Source organism: Rhinopithecus bieti, unplaced genomic scaffold (assembly GCF_001698545.2).
Source record: "Rhinopithecus bieti isolate Rb0 unplaced genomic scaffold, ASM169854v2 scaffold_20175, whole genome shotgun sequence".
Taxonomy (NCBI): Eukaryota; Metazoa; Chordata; class Mammalia; order Primates; family Cercopithecidae; genus Rhinopithecus; species Rhinopithecus bieti.
Window position 1 is genome coordinate 1,676,716 of NW_016809984.1, and position 16,548 is coordinate 1,693,263.

At 40.8% G+C, this 16,548-nt stretch overlaps 1 protein-coding gene and 1 long non-coding RNA gene across 2 annotated transcripts in view; one reads left to right on the plus strand and one right to left on the minus strand.

The window, feature by feature from the left end:
- The window catches only part of MGAM2 (maltase-glucoamylase 2 (putative)), a 107,540-nt gene that overhangs the window by 41,460 nt on the left and 49,532 nt on the right, over nucleotides 1-16,548 (plus strand). The window contains exons 16-27 of the mRNA XM_017891086.1: nucleotides 458-629; nucleotides 1,169-1,285; nucleotides 4,368-4,522; nucleotides 4,677-4,761; nucleotides 5,712-5,768; nucleotides 6,559-6,683; nucleotides 7,550-7,638; nucleotides 8,385-8,434; nucleotides 11,279-11,446; nucleotides 12,517-12,672; nucleotides 13,693-13,914; nucleotides 16,109-16,263. Coding sequence (XP_017746575.1) covers nucleotides 458-629; nucleotides 1,169-1,285; nucleotides 4,368-4,522; nucleotides 4,677-4,761; nucleotides 5,712-5,768; nucleotides 6,559-6,683; nucleotides 7,550-7,638; nucleotides 8,385-8,434; nucleotides 11,279-11,446; nucleotides 12,517-12,672; nucleotides 13,693-13,914; nucleotides 16,109-16,263 — 1,551 coding nt within the window. The remainder of the gene's footprint in view (nucleotides 1-457; nucleotides 630-1,168; nucleotides 1,286-4,367; nucleotides 4,523-4,676; nucleotides 4,762-5,711; nucleotides 5,769-6,558; nucleotides 6,684-7,549; nucleotides 7,639-8,384; nucleotides 8,435-11,278; nucleotides 11,447-12,516; nucleotides 12,673-13,692; nucleotides 13,915-16,108; nucleotides 16,264-16,548) is intronic.
- Nucleotides 7,896-13,846, minus strand: LOC108541558 (uncharacterized). Its single transcript, XR_001888985.1, has 3 exons — nucleotides 13,768-13,846; nucleotides 8,775-8,861; nucleotides 7,896-8,393 (listed from the first exon to the last, which is right to left on the minus strand). It is a non-coding gene; the product is annotated as an uncharacterized LOC108541558 (long non-coding RNA).

The window sequence follows — 16,548 nt, forward strand, 5'->3', positions numbered from 1 at the left end:
CTCTCCTCTCAGTCCAGCAGAGGGTGCAGAGCTCCCATTGGAGCAGGTGCTGTGCTGAACAGGATTATGCATGACAGAAATTCGTGGAACCAAAGGACATTAGAAAGAAGATGGGACAAATAACCCAAATCATGGTTCCAATGTACTGTCAGCCAAAAGGACCAGACCACAACCAGATCCAACGAGATAGAGAAAACAAAATCGGGGGATGGAAGCCTAGAGAAATTGCTGTGGGGGCTAGAATATAGAGGTTTGTACTGTCTTATATGAGATCTGAAACCTTACCCAAAAATGGGAAAGAAGCTCTTAAATACTGCTAAGTTTATGACACCTGGTTTCTGACACCCTCATGTTGTTTTCTCAGTTTGGTTAGAAAGTCCATTGCTGCTCTTGTTGTAAGGTGAGTCCTAGACATTCACAGCCCACCTCACACTCCTCTGGCTGTATTCCTTTCCAGAGCCCTGGAGACCGTCTTCATGAATAACAGGAGCTTCATCTTATCCCGTTCAACTTTTGCTGGATCTGGCCAATTTGCTGCTCATTGGCTGGGGGACAATGCGGCCACATGGGATGACCTCCGATGGTCTATTCCCACTATCCTTGAGTTCAACCTGTTTGGCATCCCCATGGTGAGCCTTATTTCCAACCAGGGAACTTTAACCCTTCGTCTGTTGACATTCTTTTAATTAGCAGTCTTAGAGATTATCTGAAAAACCAAGAAGCATGTTCCAAGGTGATATGTATTGGAAAAATCAATTTTTGTGTGTTACGTGAGCTGCCTTCTGAAGATAGAATGGTAGTACTTTATCACTGAGTTGTCATCCGTGGAATATCTGAAGATAGGAAGGAGACAGCATGAATAAAATGTATTAGTATCACAGGAAAATTCCATCAAGAGAGCATTAGTAAATAAGAAAGTATGAAATTGGGAACTGAATATTAAGGAACAGCCTCAACACAAAGACCATTGTTTGCACTATCAGTGAGTCCGTGATGGATTCTGTCTTGTTTCTCTCCTGTGGCTGGGAGTGTGCCCTGTGACTCTGGAATCTCCTTAAGCATGGAATGATGTGACTAAGAGGTTCTCCTTTCCCTTATCATATAAATACTCACTACATGCTTTCACATCTCATTGACCACTGTGCTTGTATATGTGCTAATTCTCCAGGTAGGTGCCAACATCTGTGGTTACACCAACAATGTCACGGAGGAGCTCTGCAGAAGGTGGATGCAACTTGGAGCATTTTATCCACTACCAAGGAATCACAATGGGCCTGGGTTCAGGGTAAGGTCACCAAGAGAAGTGATGGAAAGTTTTTGGATTAGCTAATCTACTGGCTCTTAAAGAGGGTTTGAGGAAAATAGTACTACAGGTTGGCACTAACTGCAGAAGAAGGATAAAAAAGTCTTGCATCATAGCCTTAAAAAGCAGGGTACCAAATCAAGGCGAGGGTGCATTGGAAGGGGTATGTATATACTGAATGATTTTATTCTTGGAAACTCACCAACAAAGTGAGAAGATTCGTTAAAGTTTCTATGGTGCTGCCATCACTTCTGTTACTACCTTATATAAGATAGGGCAATTGCAATTTGTTGGTATTTTATTTCAATTACTACAAGAGAAGTCCCTCATAGGTATGGAGGAGCAAGGAGAAAGAATTTAAAGAGGCTTAGGCCAGTGATCTCAAAATTTCTTTCACCTTGTTAAAACATTCTACCTTTCTATGAATAGTTGGGAGGACTTACCAACTATTTCTCACGACTCATTCCACCTTTAGGATCTTCCACCCAAAATAGTAGTTTTGATGGGCAAGTACATAGAAGTGGGTTCAAAGTCCCCCCTAAGGAGGTGGTTATGATGATGGCAGAAGCAAGTAGGGTGAGATGTCCTTTCTTTTAGTAAAGTAATTTTAAGTTGAAATATTTTCAATTGAGTGGTTTAACTCTTAATAGGTTCATTAGAATAACTTCCTAATGATCATTTTAGCTCCAGCTCTTGACTTTGTCTTTAACCAAGGAAGGGTTAACAGGCAAACCTTCAAAGTATTTTATCCCTGAGCTATTCTGGCCACTTATGATCTGGAGAGAGATGAATTATTTCTAAATGTCTAAGCAAGTGGCTGGGAGCAGGTGGGTGGGTGCTCTTCATGCAGCCATGTCCTGGAAGACTTACATAGATGAGGGCACCCAGATAACCCAGGAAGCTAGGTTTAAACACATGTTTTCTTTTGACTAAACTAGCTCTATTCAATAAAATTATAAGGACAGTCACATATGTCAGTTTAAACTTAAAAAGTACAAAGAGGCCTGGTGCGGTGGCTCACACCTGTAACCTCAGCACATTGGAAAGCCAAGGTGGCAGGATCACCTGAGGTCAGGAGTTTCAGACCAGCCTGACCAATATGGAGAAACCCTGTCTCTACTAAAAATACAAAATTAGCCGGGTGTGGCGGTGTATGCCTGTAATTCCAGCTACTCGGGAGGCTGAGGCAGGAGTATCTCTTGAACCCGGGAGGCAGAGGTTGCGGTGTGCCAGGATCATGCCATTGCACTCCAGCCTGGGCAACAAGAGCAAAATTCTGTCTCAAAAAAAAAAAAGTACAAAGAAACAGGGACATTATTTTAAAAATACTTTATATAGGTCAATATGTATATATATATGTGTGTGTGTGTGTATTACATAGCATTATCATTTCAACCTGTGTTTAACACAAAATATTATTAACGAGCTATTTTATATCCTTTTCATTCTACTCGGTCTTCAAAATTTGGCATGCATTTTACACTTGTAGCATACCTCAATTTGTATGCTAAGATTTTTTGTATGCAGTTGAAATAAAATGCTTTTCTACCAAAGCAATAAAGTTGGTTTAATGGGAAAAAAAAATACATTGATTCAGTTTTAAGATTTATATTTAAAGTAACTATCATCAAATAAAACGTAAAGTTTACTTCCTCAGTCTCAATAAACACAGTTCAAGCGTTCAGTAACTTCATGTGGTTCGTGGCCACCATAGGGGGCAGCACAGCTCTGGACTTTCTCAGTTGACAACCAGGGTGATGGAGGCTGTGGAGTGTTATTCTGTTTAATATTTGGCCTCAGAGTTTTCATGAGCCTTACACTGGATGCATAAAGTGATCTGATGGAATCATTCTATTTAGAGGGGAGAAATGGGCCTCTTAGGGAGCAAAAGAAAAAAAAAGTTCAGGTAACTTTATCCAAAACTCATTCTCAGTAACACAGTATAGGATGACAAGTCAAAAGATGACGTGTATATCTTGCGCATCTTCCAAATTACTTGGGAAATGAACAAAATGAATGCCGACCATTGATGGAAAATTTCCATCCCTGGGTCCAAGGAAAATTAGATTTTTCTTCTAAAGGGTTATTTTTTTACTCTTGGATAAAATCTGCTAAAAAACATCTTCATAATTTATTTGTACAATGTATGTCAAGGAACAAATAGCAGTCACTAGTCTTTGGAACAGGGAAAATAAAACAAATGTGGATGGTGGAAACATTACAGATAAAACTGGACATAAAATGTTACAATGAAAATTCATACAAGCACATGGAAAGGAAATGGTGGATTACAGAGCATGGTGGCAGGCAATGTGGCTTATAAGGCAATGGAGTTTTCTTTTTAGTAGTTATACAGCTTATATTATTTTCCAGATAAAATATTATGAGAAACCTCAACATATAAAATAAATTGGAATAACCCTGGAGGGAGCAGGTCCCACTTTATCTCCATGGCAACCTCTGTAGGGCTTCCATTTCGCTCTGGGGATGCTGCAAACTGCCCTCAGAAGACAGACATCAACTTTTTTTTTTTTTTTAGACAGTCTCGTTCTGTTGCCAGGCTGTGTGCCGTGGTGCGATCTCAGCTCACTGCAACCTCCTACTCCCTGGATCAAGCGATTCTCCTGCCTCAGCCTCCCAAGTAGCTGGGATTACAGGCATGTGCCACCACACCCAGCTAATTTTTGTATTTTTAGTAGAGACAGGGTTTCACCATGTTGGCCAGGATGGTCTGCATCTCCTGACCTTGTGATCTACCTGCCTCAGACTCCCAAAGTGCCAGGATTACAGGCGTGAGCCACCGCGTCCGGCCGATAGACACCAAATTTAAACTCTGCCGCTTGCTTGCAATTCTCCATTGGGAAAGTCATATAATCCTTGATATTGTTTTCTCATGCATAAAATGAAGGAGTAGGATCAGTATCTTTTCAGTTCTAGAAATGCTTGGATGTTCTCCAAGTTGGAGGAAGTGGCTACTTTCATCTGGGAAAGCTTCTTATTGTAAGAGAACTTCTGAACTATGATGGAAAGAAATATTCAGCCCTTCCTTCCCATTTTCTCCTAGGACCAGGATCCTGCTGCCTTTGGTGCTGATTCCCTGCTGCTGAGTTCCTCCAGACATTATCTGAACATCCGCTACACCTTGCTGCCCTATCTCTATACCCTTTTCTACCGTGCTCACACCCGGGGAGAGACGGTAGCAAGGCCCCTTGTACATGAGTGAGTTTCCTGATTCTCAAAGACTCCCTTTCTGATTTGTAGTTTCCCTTGACTTTGTTTGTGGTAGCAAGCTTAGTTAGGATCTTGTTACATAATGTGCTGTTGTCCTGTTTTGGAGACTTCACCTGCCTTCACTGTGCTACCTCTTTACTAGGTTCTACCAGGACTCAGCCACATGGGATGTGCATGAGCAGTTCTTATGGGGACCTGGACTCCTCATCACGCCGGTCTTATATGAAGTATGTTTATAATCTAAACAATGAAAGGGGGTATTGCACTTGTCCTGATGGTTCTATAGCTGGATAAGTTGGTTCCTGAGTATCTGTGACTGCATTTATATCAACATATGAATATAAATGAGAGAGATCATGAAAGTTTGGAAATTTTTAAAAAACTAGTAATCTTGGTCCTACTGCCCCACCAAACAAAACAATTTTCATGTTGTAAAATTGCCTTAAAATTAAAGCCTAAGTCCTTAGGCATATGGCTGCAGCATTGACAATGGCTTTAAATACTTTGGGGTGTGTGTGCTGAACATCTGTCTGTATTTTCCTTTGTCCAGAGCGAGTGTGCTCTTGGATTGGGTTAGGCTGGGCTGCGAAGAGAGAATACCTGTGGAGACGAGAAGGGAGGGAGAGAGGAGTGCTGGGCAAAGGGAAGGTGATGCTCTGAAGTCCAACTATGAAGGACCATGTGTATCCTATTAAGTGTGATTGGAAGCAGGGGTGAGTGGCAAAGTGTGGGGCAAGGATCAGAAGGATGATGCTGATCCGCTTGTAAACATGAAATATCGCCAATGTACCCATATCAAAGGCCCTTTGAGCTGGTGTTTTAGCCACACCATCTAATGACAGGTCCTGCTAACCAACCAGTAGCTCTGCTGGGAGACTTCCCTGGGGCCTGGCTGGCTCATTGTCCTCCCAACTGTCAAATTATGTGACTAACTCAGTGAATGGATGTTCTCTGCTTCTCTTAGAAAGTGCAGCAGCGTTGAGCAAAACAAATCATTTTTAGCTACATTCTGCTTTGGGTAAATTGCTCAACCTTTAAGTGTCTGTGTTTTCCTTTGTAGAATGGGATGATCTCAACCATCTCTCAGGATTGTTCAGATAAGCAAGTGCAATGATGCTTGGAGGTATTTTGTAAACTGTAGAGTGGGGTATGCTAATGCTACTCATTGTTTACCTAGGGTGTGGACGAAGTGAAAGCATACATACCTGATGCCACCTGGTATGACTATGAGACAGTAAGTAAGGCAGCCCCAGTTGGCTCAGAGACCTGCCTCTAGCAGAGGTCAATTCTAAAGCAGCAGTTTTGGAAGCTTGCCATAGAATAATAGTACAAGATTTATAGTTAGTTGATTGTGGTCCTTTTTCTGTGAGAAATGCATCTTAGTTGGTTCAGGATGGCGCAACAAAACACCTTACACTGGGTAATTTATAAATGACACGAATTTATTGCTCACTTTTCTGGAGGCTAGAAAGTCCAAGATCGAGGTGCTGGCAGATTCCATGTCTGGTGAAGGCACTCTCTGCTTCATTGATGGCACCTCCTTGCTCCTCCCTCATGACTTAATCATATCACAAAAGGCCTCACCCCTTAATACTATCACTCTGGGTATTAAGTTTCAACATATAAATTTTGGAGGTACACCGGCATTCAGACCATAGCAGAAGGCCTTTCCAAATGTACGACAAAATAATTTGAATAACTGGAGTAAGTTTATGGAAATTCATTATATCAACCTGGATACTGTGTAGCTATCAGGACTAGGCTTTGCCATTTGGCTGTGATAGCCTAGAAACTGAAGCCCAGGTGTGGAATGACAGCTTGATGTAATGTAAATAAATAAAGGGGGTTGGAATGTCAGCTCTGCCCTCTATGCTTTCAGCCCATATGCTTTCAGCAAGTCACTTCATTTTGGGGGTCTCTGTTTGTCTCTTCTTTAAGATATGTCAACTGAACGACATGATATCTAAGGCCCCTCCTAGCTGAAACAACTTATTACCTGATCTATTGTTTTTGTTGCTGATTAGGGAGTGGCTATCCCATGGAGGAAGCAGTTGGTGAATATGCTTCTCCCAGGTGATAAGATAGGACTTCATCTGCGAGGGGGCTACGTATTTCCCACTCAAAAGCCGAACACAACCACAGAAGCCAGGTAAGCTCCTCACTCTTCTAAGGTATGACTATTCTGGTGCTCTAATGGAGCAGGGCATTATGAGAAAGACAAATAGGGATTTTTGTGGATGAGCCAAGGGGTAAGTCACCCATCAGTAATCATCCCCCACTCCTTTCAAAGCTGATCCAAAATTGGCATCTTAGTCCTTATTTAGTAGATGGTAGTCTACTAAGGACATCTGCAGAGTCCTTCACTTTGGGATTGAATCAGGTTATAGAACTAGTCAAAATAATCACTGAGGAGGATTTCCCTATGGCCAGAAACTGTCCTTAGGTATATTCCCTACTGTGTCAGAGAATTTGAGCTAAATAGGAGATAAAAGTTATCACGTGGAAGTCAACATTGTTTGGGGGTCAAGAGCTCAGATTCTACAGAACCTGGGTTCAAGCCTTGGTTTGGGCTACATACTGGCTGTGTTTACCTTGGGCAACTTACTTCTCTGTGCTTCTTTTTATTATTGGTAAACTGTAGATGATGATAGTTTAACTTTGTAGAGTTATTATGAGGGTTAAATGAATTAATATAAATAATAATGTGTGTGGGACACTTAGAAGAGTGCCTGGCACATGCTAAGCACCTAACAAGGCTAATTGTTGATATTATGTATTGCAGCCCAAACAGTTTTCAGTAAGAACTGCCTCTATCCACCCTTCGCTTTATGTCCACTCACTATCAATCCCTGCTGCCTGCCCACACCCAGCTCCTATGTGTCCACCCAATATCAACATCTACTTAGTTTCTGGTATAGACTCTTGGACTATCTGTCTCTGGGGCATGAAGGCGGCTGGTTTCACATAGTTCCAACTTATCTACATTTGCTGAAACTGGGAACTACTCTTTTACAGCCGGAGGAATTCCCTGGGACTCATCATTGCCTTGGACTATAAGAGAGAAGCAAAGGGGGAGCTGTACTGGGATGACGGTGTATCTAAAGGTAGACTTTCTCAAGACACCACTCCTGTGGATCACTGTGGTTCTCCCTGAAAATTAGACATCACAGGCTGCCCAATATGGCACTAGTCCTACTAGCACTGTCGTTTACATCTGTAGCTTAGAATCAATGGGTTAAAATCCATTCTGAAAATTCCATTAGCCAAGCACAATGCATTAAAATAGACTTCAGATCCACAAATTACATGTTATTGACTCTACCAAAGCAACTGACATTATTGCATTTAGCTTAATTATTATCTTTCTTGGACATTATTATTAATAACAGATAATACACTTTTTTAATAGCTTTGGCAAATACTGCTTTGGTTTGTGGAAGAAATATCCGATTTGTATAGTGTGTCTTTTCACTGCAAGGTTTCCATGTAAACACCTCACATGAGCTTATGTGATTATATAAAAATCCTGTCCTACATGGAATTAGTATGTATTGTGTTGACCTTGAGGAACTCATGATCCAGCAGGTTAGATACAATGCATTTGTAGATAACTATAATGCAAATCAAAATGTTTTACATGCCAGTGAAATGGTGCCACAGACTGACATGTGAATTTAGAGAAAATGGTCCAGGAAATATTTGCAGAAGTTTGAAAAAGAAAAAATGCACAGAACTCAGATGAGCAGAACTAGATGGTTGGTAAAGGAATTCCAGATGAAATGAAGAGAAGAGCAGGACTCCCCAGCTGCATGGCTTCTCATAGTAACGGGTGCTCCTCTTTCTTTTTTAGATGCTGTAACTGAAAAGAAGTATATTCTATATGATTTCTCTGTTACCTCTGTAAGTACTTTTTTCAAGGAACACACAGCGTATGTTCTTTACTGTGATGGCTCTTTGAATTTGTAGTTTAATATAGACACATGGTTATGTGCAACAGAGACAGGGTTTTACTGTCACGATTCCAAAAAGGAATCAAATGAACATGAAAGTGTTTAATGTGTGTCAGGCTTATAAGCTGCTACAAAAGCGGTATGAGTTCTGTGCAGAACTGTTTTTTCCCGGAAAAAAAAAAATGATTGCCTTTGAGTTTTATGTGATGGGTGCTGGCTTCCAAGATGTGCCTTTTTTGACGTTTGCAAGTGTATATGAGGTGTGGGTGGGTTAGTGAGTGGTGTAGCACCTTTTTAAGGTTCTTCCATAACAGCTCTCCTTCGTAGCAGGTAAAACTCGGCCTTTGGCACAGGTATCAAGCAGTGACTTTCAAAGCCTGGAAGATACAGAACATCATTTGCCTCTGAGGAATAAAAAGCAGCAAGGCTAGCAGAAAATGAGGGAATTCTGACGTGGTTTTCTTAGAAGCCTGTTCATGTATAGGCAGAACTTTCTTTTGAGGCAGTCTCTCTCTCTCTCTTATTTCTCCTTTCTTTTAAATATATATATATATGTATCTACATCTATATCTATAAAAATGGATCTACTTTGAGATATAGAATATATATAATATTATATATATAAGATATAATATATATCTTAAAGTAACTTTTTTATTTTGAAATAATTTAAGATCCCCATGCAATTGTAAGAACTAGCACAGAGTTCCCACATACCCCTTTGCCCAGTTTCTCCCATGGTAGCATCTTATAAACCTATAGCACAATTTCACAACCAGAATGCCAGCACTGATGCTGTTGAGATACAGAACATTTCATTAGCACAAAGATCTCTCCTGCTGCCCTTTAATAGCATGTCCACTTGCTTCCTCTCCCTATCCCTCCTCAGCTCTTGGCAACCAATCATCTGTTCGCCATTTCTATAATTTTATCCTTTCAAGAGTGTTCTGTAAAGAGAATTAAACAGTTTGCAACCTTTGGGATTGGTTTTTTCATTCAGCATAGTTCCCTCAAAACTCATCCAAGTTGTGTGTGACAACGGCTTGTTCCATTTTATTGCTGAGTAGTGTTCCAAGTTATGGATGTACCACCTTTTAAAAATCATTCACTTGCTAAAGAGTGTCTGAGTTGGCTCCAGTTGTGAACTGCTACAAGTAAATTAAAATTGCTACTAACACTCATGTATAGGTTTTGGTGTGAACATAAGTTTTGTTTTGTTTTGTTTTGTTTTGCTTTGAGATGGAGTCTCACTGTGTCACCCAGGCTGGAGTGCAATGGCACGATCTCAGCCCAGTGCAACCTCTGCCTCCTGGGTTCAAGAGATTCTCCTACCTCAGCCTCCTGAGTAGCTGGGATTACAGGCACACGCCACCACGCCTGGCTAATTTTTCTGTTTTTGGTAGAGACGAGGTTTCACCATGTTGGTCAGGCTGGTCTCAAACTCCTGACCTCATGATCCACCTGCCTCGGCTTCCCAAAGTGCTGGGATTACAGGCGTGAGCCACTGTGCCTGGCCATAAGTTTTTATTTCTCTGTAATAAGTGCCTAAGAGTGCAGTTGCTGGGTCTTATGGTAGTGCATGTTTAGTTTTATAATAATCTTCCAAACTGTTTTCCAAAATGCCTGTACCATTTTACACTTCCACCAGCAACATTTGAGTAATATAATTTATTTGCATCATGGTCAACATCTGATGTTGTCACTATTTTTTTTAAGGCTTTTCTGATTGATATGTAGTTATAGCTCATTGTGTTTTCAATTTGTATTTCTCTGATGGCTAATGATGTTGAACATCTTTTCATATGTCTATTTACCATCTATATATTTACATTTTTAATTTTGATGAATCTAATTTATCATTCTTTTCCTTATAGATTATGCTTTTTGATGTCAAGTTTAAGATCTCTTTGCCAAGTCTTAGATTCTGAATATTATCTCCCATTTAAAAAAAATATAGTCTTACCTTTTACTTTTAAGTCTGTGATCTATTTTCAGTTAATTTTTACATAACATGTAAGATTTAGGTTGGAGTTCGACCTTTTGCCTGTGTATGTCCAGTTGCCCCAACATCTTTGTTGAAAAATCTGTCTTTGTAAAAAATCATTTGGGCATATATGTATGGGACTTCTAATTTTTTTAAATTATCAAACTGCCACTTTTTTCTTCGGTCTTAATTTCTACCTTCTTCTTTGTCATAGCTCAACTGTGTCACCTTTGTTCCCTAAATAAGTTATTTAATTTTCTGTGCTTCAGTTTCCTCATCTGAAAAATCAGGGTAATTATAGCTCCAACCTCACAGTCTGCTGTGAAAAGGGAATGAAATAGCACATGTAAAATGCTTAGCATAGGGCCTGGCACATAGTGCACACTCAGATACTCTTAGCTCTTATCATCGTTATTAGTAAAATAAAAGGAAAAACTTACTTGGACCCTTTTGGTGTATATGTGTATGTCTTTATCTTTGTGTGCCAACGAGTCTCGTATCTTTTTGTTTACTGTGTGAGTACCTATCTTGTCTGCTTGAAAATTCTACAGTGTCAGGGACAAATTTTCTGAGTAATAGAATCAGTAGAGAACCAGCAAACCAAAAGGAAGATGAAATATTACTTAAAAATTTAAGATTGATAAGAGTCTGAGTGAACGAGTTCCCTAGAGATGATGACCTAGCAACATTTGAAACTGCAGAGAAAAGGAAACAGCTTGGATCTCAGAAAATGAGACATTGACTGGTATTTAGGGATAATAAGAGTCTGAAGTACCTGGTTTCTAATCTGACTTTTTTTCCCCCTCCCAGAACCATCTACAAGCAAAGATTATAAATAATAATTATACGGACACTGACAACCTCATGTTTACAGAAATCACAATCTTGGGAATGGACAAACAGCCAGCTAATTTTACTATCTTACTGAATAATGTCGCCACCTCCAGTCCAAGCGTTGTCTACAATGCTTCCACAAAGGTAAGAGATCCTTCCATTCTGCAGGGTCCTCTCCAGAACCCCTGGCTCTGACAGCCGGCCCTACTTTGCTTTTAACTGTGGGCAATCAGACACAACTGACTTGCTGGGAGGTCCAACATATCACAGGGAGGATGCAGGAGAAACATGTGCATGCTAAAGAAGGACCTCTCTGCTTTGTTTGTATCAGGGCTCTGTAGAAGATAGTGGGAGTTGGAACCCTGAGAGAAGGAAGTTCTTCTCTGGGCACACTAAAAATGAGACACTCTGATCCCAGCTGTGACATAGTGAATAGATTGTGTAATGGTATTTACACATTTATCCTCTCATTGAAGGGAGAATCTCTTTGAGAAACAGTTGATATTTGTCCTTACTGTTTTAGGCTATTTGCATGCCATTAATAAAATGTGAGTGGAGTAACACAAGGAGAAATCCAGTTTTGCTCTTATTGAATGATTCCCTTACATTGTTAGTTTAATATTTCAAGGTCTGGGAAATTCATTATTTCTTAGATCAGCCCCTTTCCATGTTGACAAGACATATAGCATAAGGTAAGAGTTTGATTTTTAGAGTTAGGCAGAATGGGGCTCCAATCTCAGCTCTTAGGGTATTAGGTGTCTCTGTATCTTAGTTTTCTGTTCTGTAAAATGGAGATAGTCATAACATTGACAGCATGGAACTGCTCTCTAGGATTCATGGAGATCATGCTTATTAAGTGGTTATCACAGTGCTTGGCTTGTGTGAATGTTCCATAAAGTTTAGCTGTTGTTGTTATTACTACTTTTATTAAATTGATAAGCATCACACCCAGAGGACAGTAAGCCTAACAATGACAGTCCTGCCTGTGATCTGCACTCATGAGCATGATGAAAACTCTTCCCATCCAACACTTCCACAATGACTCCATGAAGTGAGAAAGCCCAGGAATCAGCCAAGTTCCAAATATCTCATGACAAAATGGTTTTGGAGGAAGGAATAGATCTCCTTGTCCTGACTTCCAGACTTGCAGCCAAGAACTCTTTCTGGGTGCCTTTCTCTCCCTTCCTTTGTCACTGTGACGTCTCTTTCCCCAGGTGGTAACCATCACTGATCTCCAAGGACTGGTACTGGGACAAGAATTCTCTATTAGGTGGAATCTTCCTGTCAGTGACCCGGAGAAGTTCAACTGCTACCCTGACAATCCAACAGCCTCTGAGGAGAGTTGTCGGCAGCGGGGGTGTCTTTGGGAGGTAAATGACCAGAAACAGATTAGGAAGTTGTAAAAACTGTCCCACAAGTAATTAGGTACCTAGAAAACACTTTTCAAATGTCTGTGGCTTGAAGAAAACCAGGACACTGTGCAACATGCCTTTTGCCAACTCTACAAAATAGGTCATCAGTATTTTCCCCAGATATCCTAGATCAGAAGAAATTTATTGCCATTTTCGTTGCCACTCCAACCATATCATTAAAAACCCAATTTTAAACATAATAATATACATTGGGTATGCATTTTACATTGCATATTTTAACCAATCTTGTTTTGTCTATTGCAGAACACAATCAGGAAGCATAAGGTCAGGCTGTTCCTCTCTATTTGAACAATAGAGAAAATGGAAACTAGAAAGAACAAGTGATTTCCTCTAGATTACATGGGAGGCAATAAGGACCCGGGGAGTAGAACCCTGCCTGGAGGCTTTTGTCTCTAGATCAAACTTTCTGCCGCTCTGTCACTGTTCACTCATTATAGGTCAATGTGTGTGTTTAAAAAATGGGTGTGTGCATTTGCTAGGGCTACCATAACAGAGTACCACAAACTGAGTGGCATAGAAAGACAGGAATCTATTCCCTCAAAATTCTGGAGTCTAGAAGTAGGATCATGGTGTCAGTGGAGCTGGTCCCTTCTGAGGACTTTGGGGGTATTTCTTCGCTTGTAGATGCATCACCCCATTCTCTGTCTTCATAGTCACATGTGTACATGTCTATTTCTGTGTCCAAATTTTTGTTATTAATAAAGATGCCAGTAATACCAGATCAGGGCCTGTCCCAATGACCTCATCTTAATTTGTTCATGGCAGAAACCCTAATTCCAAATAATCACATTTACAGGTATCAGGGGTTAGGACTTAACATCTATTTTGGGGGACACAATTCAATCCATAACCGTGGACACGGTATCAGAGACTTAGTCTGTGTTAACCAACTTCTTCAGGAATGACAGCCTCAGTGTTGTATCAGAGGCTGAGCAAGACTTTGTCCTGTTGTTCCAGGATACATCTACTCCTGGAGTGCCCACCTGTTACTATGACACCATCCCTAATTATGCTGCTAGTGACATTCAGTACCTGAGCACTAGCATTACTGCAAACCTTTCCCTCCTGATGGCCTCTGAGTCAGCTGCTGCTGCTGCTGCCTCTGATTCTGTCTCTGCACAGATCAGCCTCCTCCGCCTCAACGTGATCTATCACACAGCAACCATGCTGCAGGTCAAGGTAAGGCCCATGTTGCAGATTCTGGTTCTCAATATGGAGTTTTAACTTACGATTCTGTATGGATAGAAGCCATTAAAACAATTAAAACATTTTTTTTTTTCTTTTCAAGACAGGATCTCCCACTGTCACCCAGGCTGGAGTGCAGGGGGTACAATCTGTAACCTCCACCTCACTGGCTCAAGCCATCTTCCCACCTCAGCCTCCCAAGTAGCCAGGACTATAGGTGTGCGCCTACACACCTGGCTAATTTTTGTATTTTTTTGTAGAGACAGGCTTTTGCCATGTTTCTGGTCTCAAATGTCTGACCTCAAGCAATTCACCTCCCTTCACCTCCCTCCGCCTCCCACTGTGCTGGGGTTACAGGCATGAGCCACTGTGCCTGGCTGAAACAGCTTTTTATCCAAATCCCTCATGTTACAGATGAGGGAACTAAGGCCTGGAGAGAGGTAAATGTCATAAAGTAGATGGTAGAGCCAGGATGTGACCTTAGATCTGTAAGGACCATGAATTCCCTATAATGATGAGCATTCTAGGTCACAAACATCATCAAAGAATCATCCTTTAGCCCTGAGAAAAATGCATCTGCTTTGTGGCAAACTCAAATGAGAGGCATTAACTTAATTGCAATATTAGAATTATTTTCTCTAGCAGTAATTCTCAAATTGCAGCATGCATCAGAATCACCTTCAAATCATTTTAAAACCCAGATTTCCGGCCCTCACCCCTAGGGTTTCCAATTCAGTAGACCTAGGCTGGGGCCTAGCCTGAGAATTTGAATTTCTTTTTCTTTTTCTTTTTTTTGAAATGGAGTTTCGCTCTTGTTGCCCGGACTAGAGTATAGTGGCGTAATCTTGGCTCACTACAACCTCTGCCTCCCAGATTCAAGCGATTCTCCTGCTTCAGCCTTCCGAGTAGCTGGGATTACAGGTACCTGCATCCACGCCCAGCTAATTTTTTGTATTTTTAGTAGAGATGGGGTTTCACCATGTTGGCCAGGCTGGTCTCGAACTCCTGACCTCAGGTGATCCACCCGCCTTGGCCTCCCAAAGTGCCAGGATTACAGGTGTGAGCCACCACGCCTGGCCTCGAGAATCTGTATTTCTAAAAAGCTCCCAGGTGAGGCTGGTGCTGCAGGTCAAGAGACCAAACTTTGAGACCTACTGCTATGCGCACTTAAAAAATATGTCTACTGGAAATACAGTGTGAACCACACATATTTTCCAGTAGACACATTTTTAAATGCATATTTGAAAAGTGAAATTAATTTTAATAATATTTTATTTAACCAATGTGCATGTGTGATCCACCTGTGTGTGATCATGAGGTCAGTAGATCAAGACCATCCTGGCCAACATGGAGAAACCCTGTCTCTACTAAAATACAAAAAATTAGCCAGGTGTGGTGGTGCATGCCTGTAGTTCTAGCTACTCAGGAGGCTGAAGCAGGGGAATCACTTGAACCCAGGAGGTGGAGATTGCAGTGAGCCAAGATCGCACCACTGCACTCCAGCCTGGCGACAGAGTGAGAATCCATCTAAAAATAATAATAATAAAAAGAAAGAAAGAAAGAAAAAAGAAAACCTTCACCTAAGCACAAATGTGGGGCTAATAATATGAGGAAGAGGATAGTCACTCATAATGGTGATACTCCTTGTCCTTGCATAACATTTTTCATTCCTTTTATTCTTCCCACATGTCACTCCTGTTAGGTAAGTAGGAACAAGGGGTGGATACCGAAAAGAAACTTTAGGAATGGGAAAGCTGTGCAACATCTGGAAGCTCAAACAGTAAGGAGATCTCAGAGTCCACATGAAAACTCAATTCTCTAATTCCTAACATGCATACACACATACAAATTTACACAGTTCTATGCACATACATGTCTGCATGCCACACACTTACAAACATATACACACACATTCTATTCATGAAATTCTATCCCCTTCTACCACAAGTTCTTTAGAGGAAGAGCCCTCCTTGGCTTTGAATGGGTTTTACTGAGGCATTTTTGAACTTCAGCATCTGTATGGGGCACAGTGGGCAGGCAGGCCTCACATCCATTTGCTTGGGGATGTTTGATGCCTGCTGATACAGTGCAAACTGGTCAAAAACGTGGAAACTGAATTATACGGGGTGGCATGAGGGGTTTTAGGTCTGAGACCCTACCAGAAAGTTTTCTTCTCTCTTCTTGCCAGATCTATGACCCCACTAATAAAAGGTACGAGGTTCCAGTACCACTGAACACTCCTCCCCAACCAGTTGGTGACCCTGAAAACTGTCTGTATGATGTCAGGATTCAGAACAATCCTTTTGGAATCCAGATCCAACGCAAAAACTCCAGCACTGTGATGTAAGCACTATTTATTTGGTTCTTATTAGAGTAGTTCTAGATTTAATTACAGTAGTTACAATTAATTCAAGTGAAATATTAATCTCAGAGACCCTGTGGAAATATGTGTACATTTGTTAGAGTATATCTATTTCTCCCATGCTTTAATGGGTAATTTGTTTTTGGTTAGTTGTTAACAAAAATAATCAAAGTTTAAAGAAATGAAGTATTGTTTGATTTCGGAGAAAGAAAAATACATGTTCTACTTGTTCTTAAGTAGAACAGAAAACTCTATTTAATAAGTAC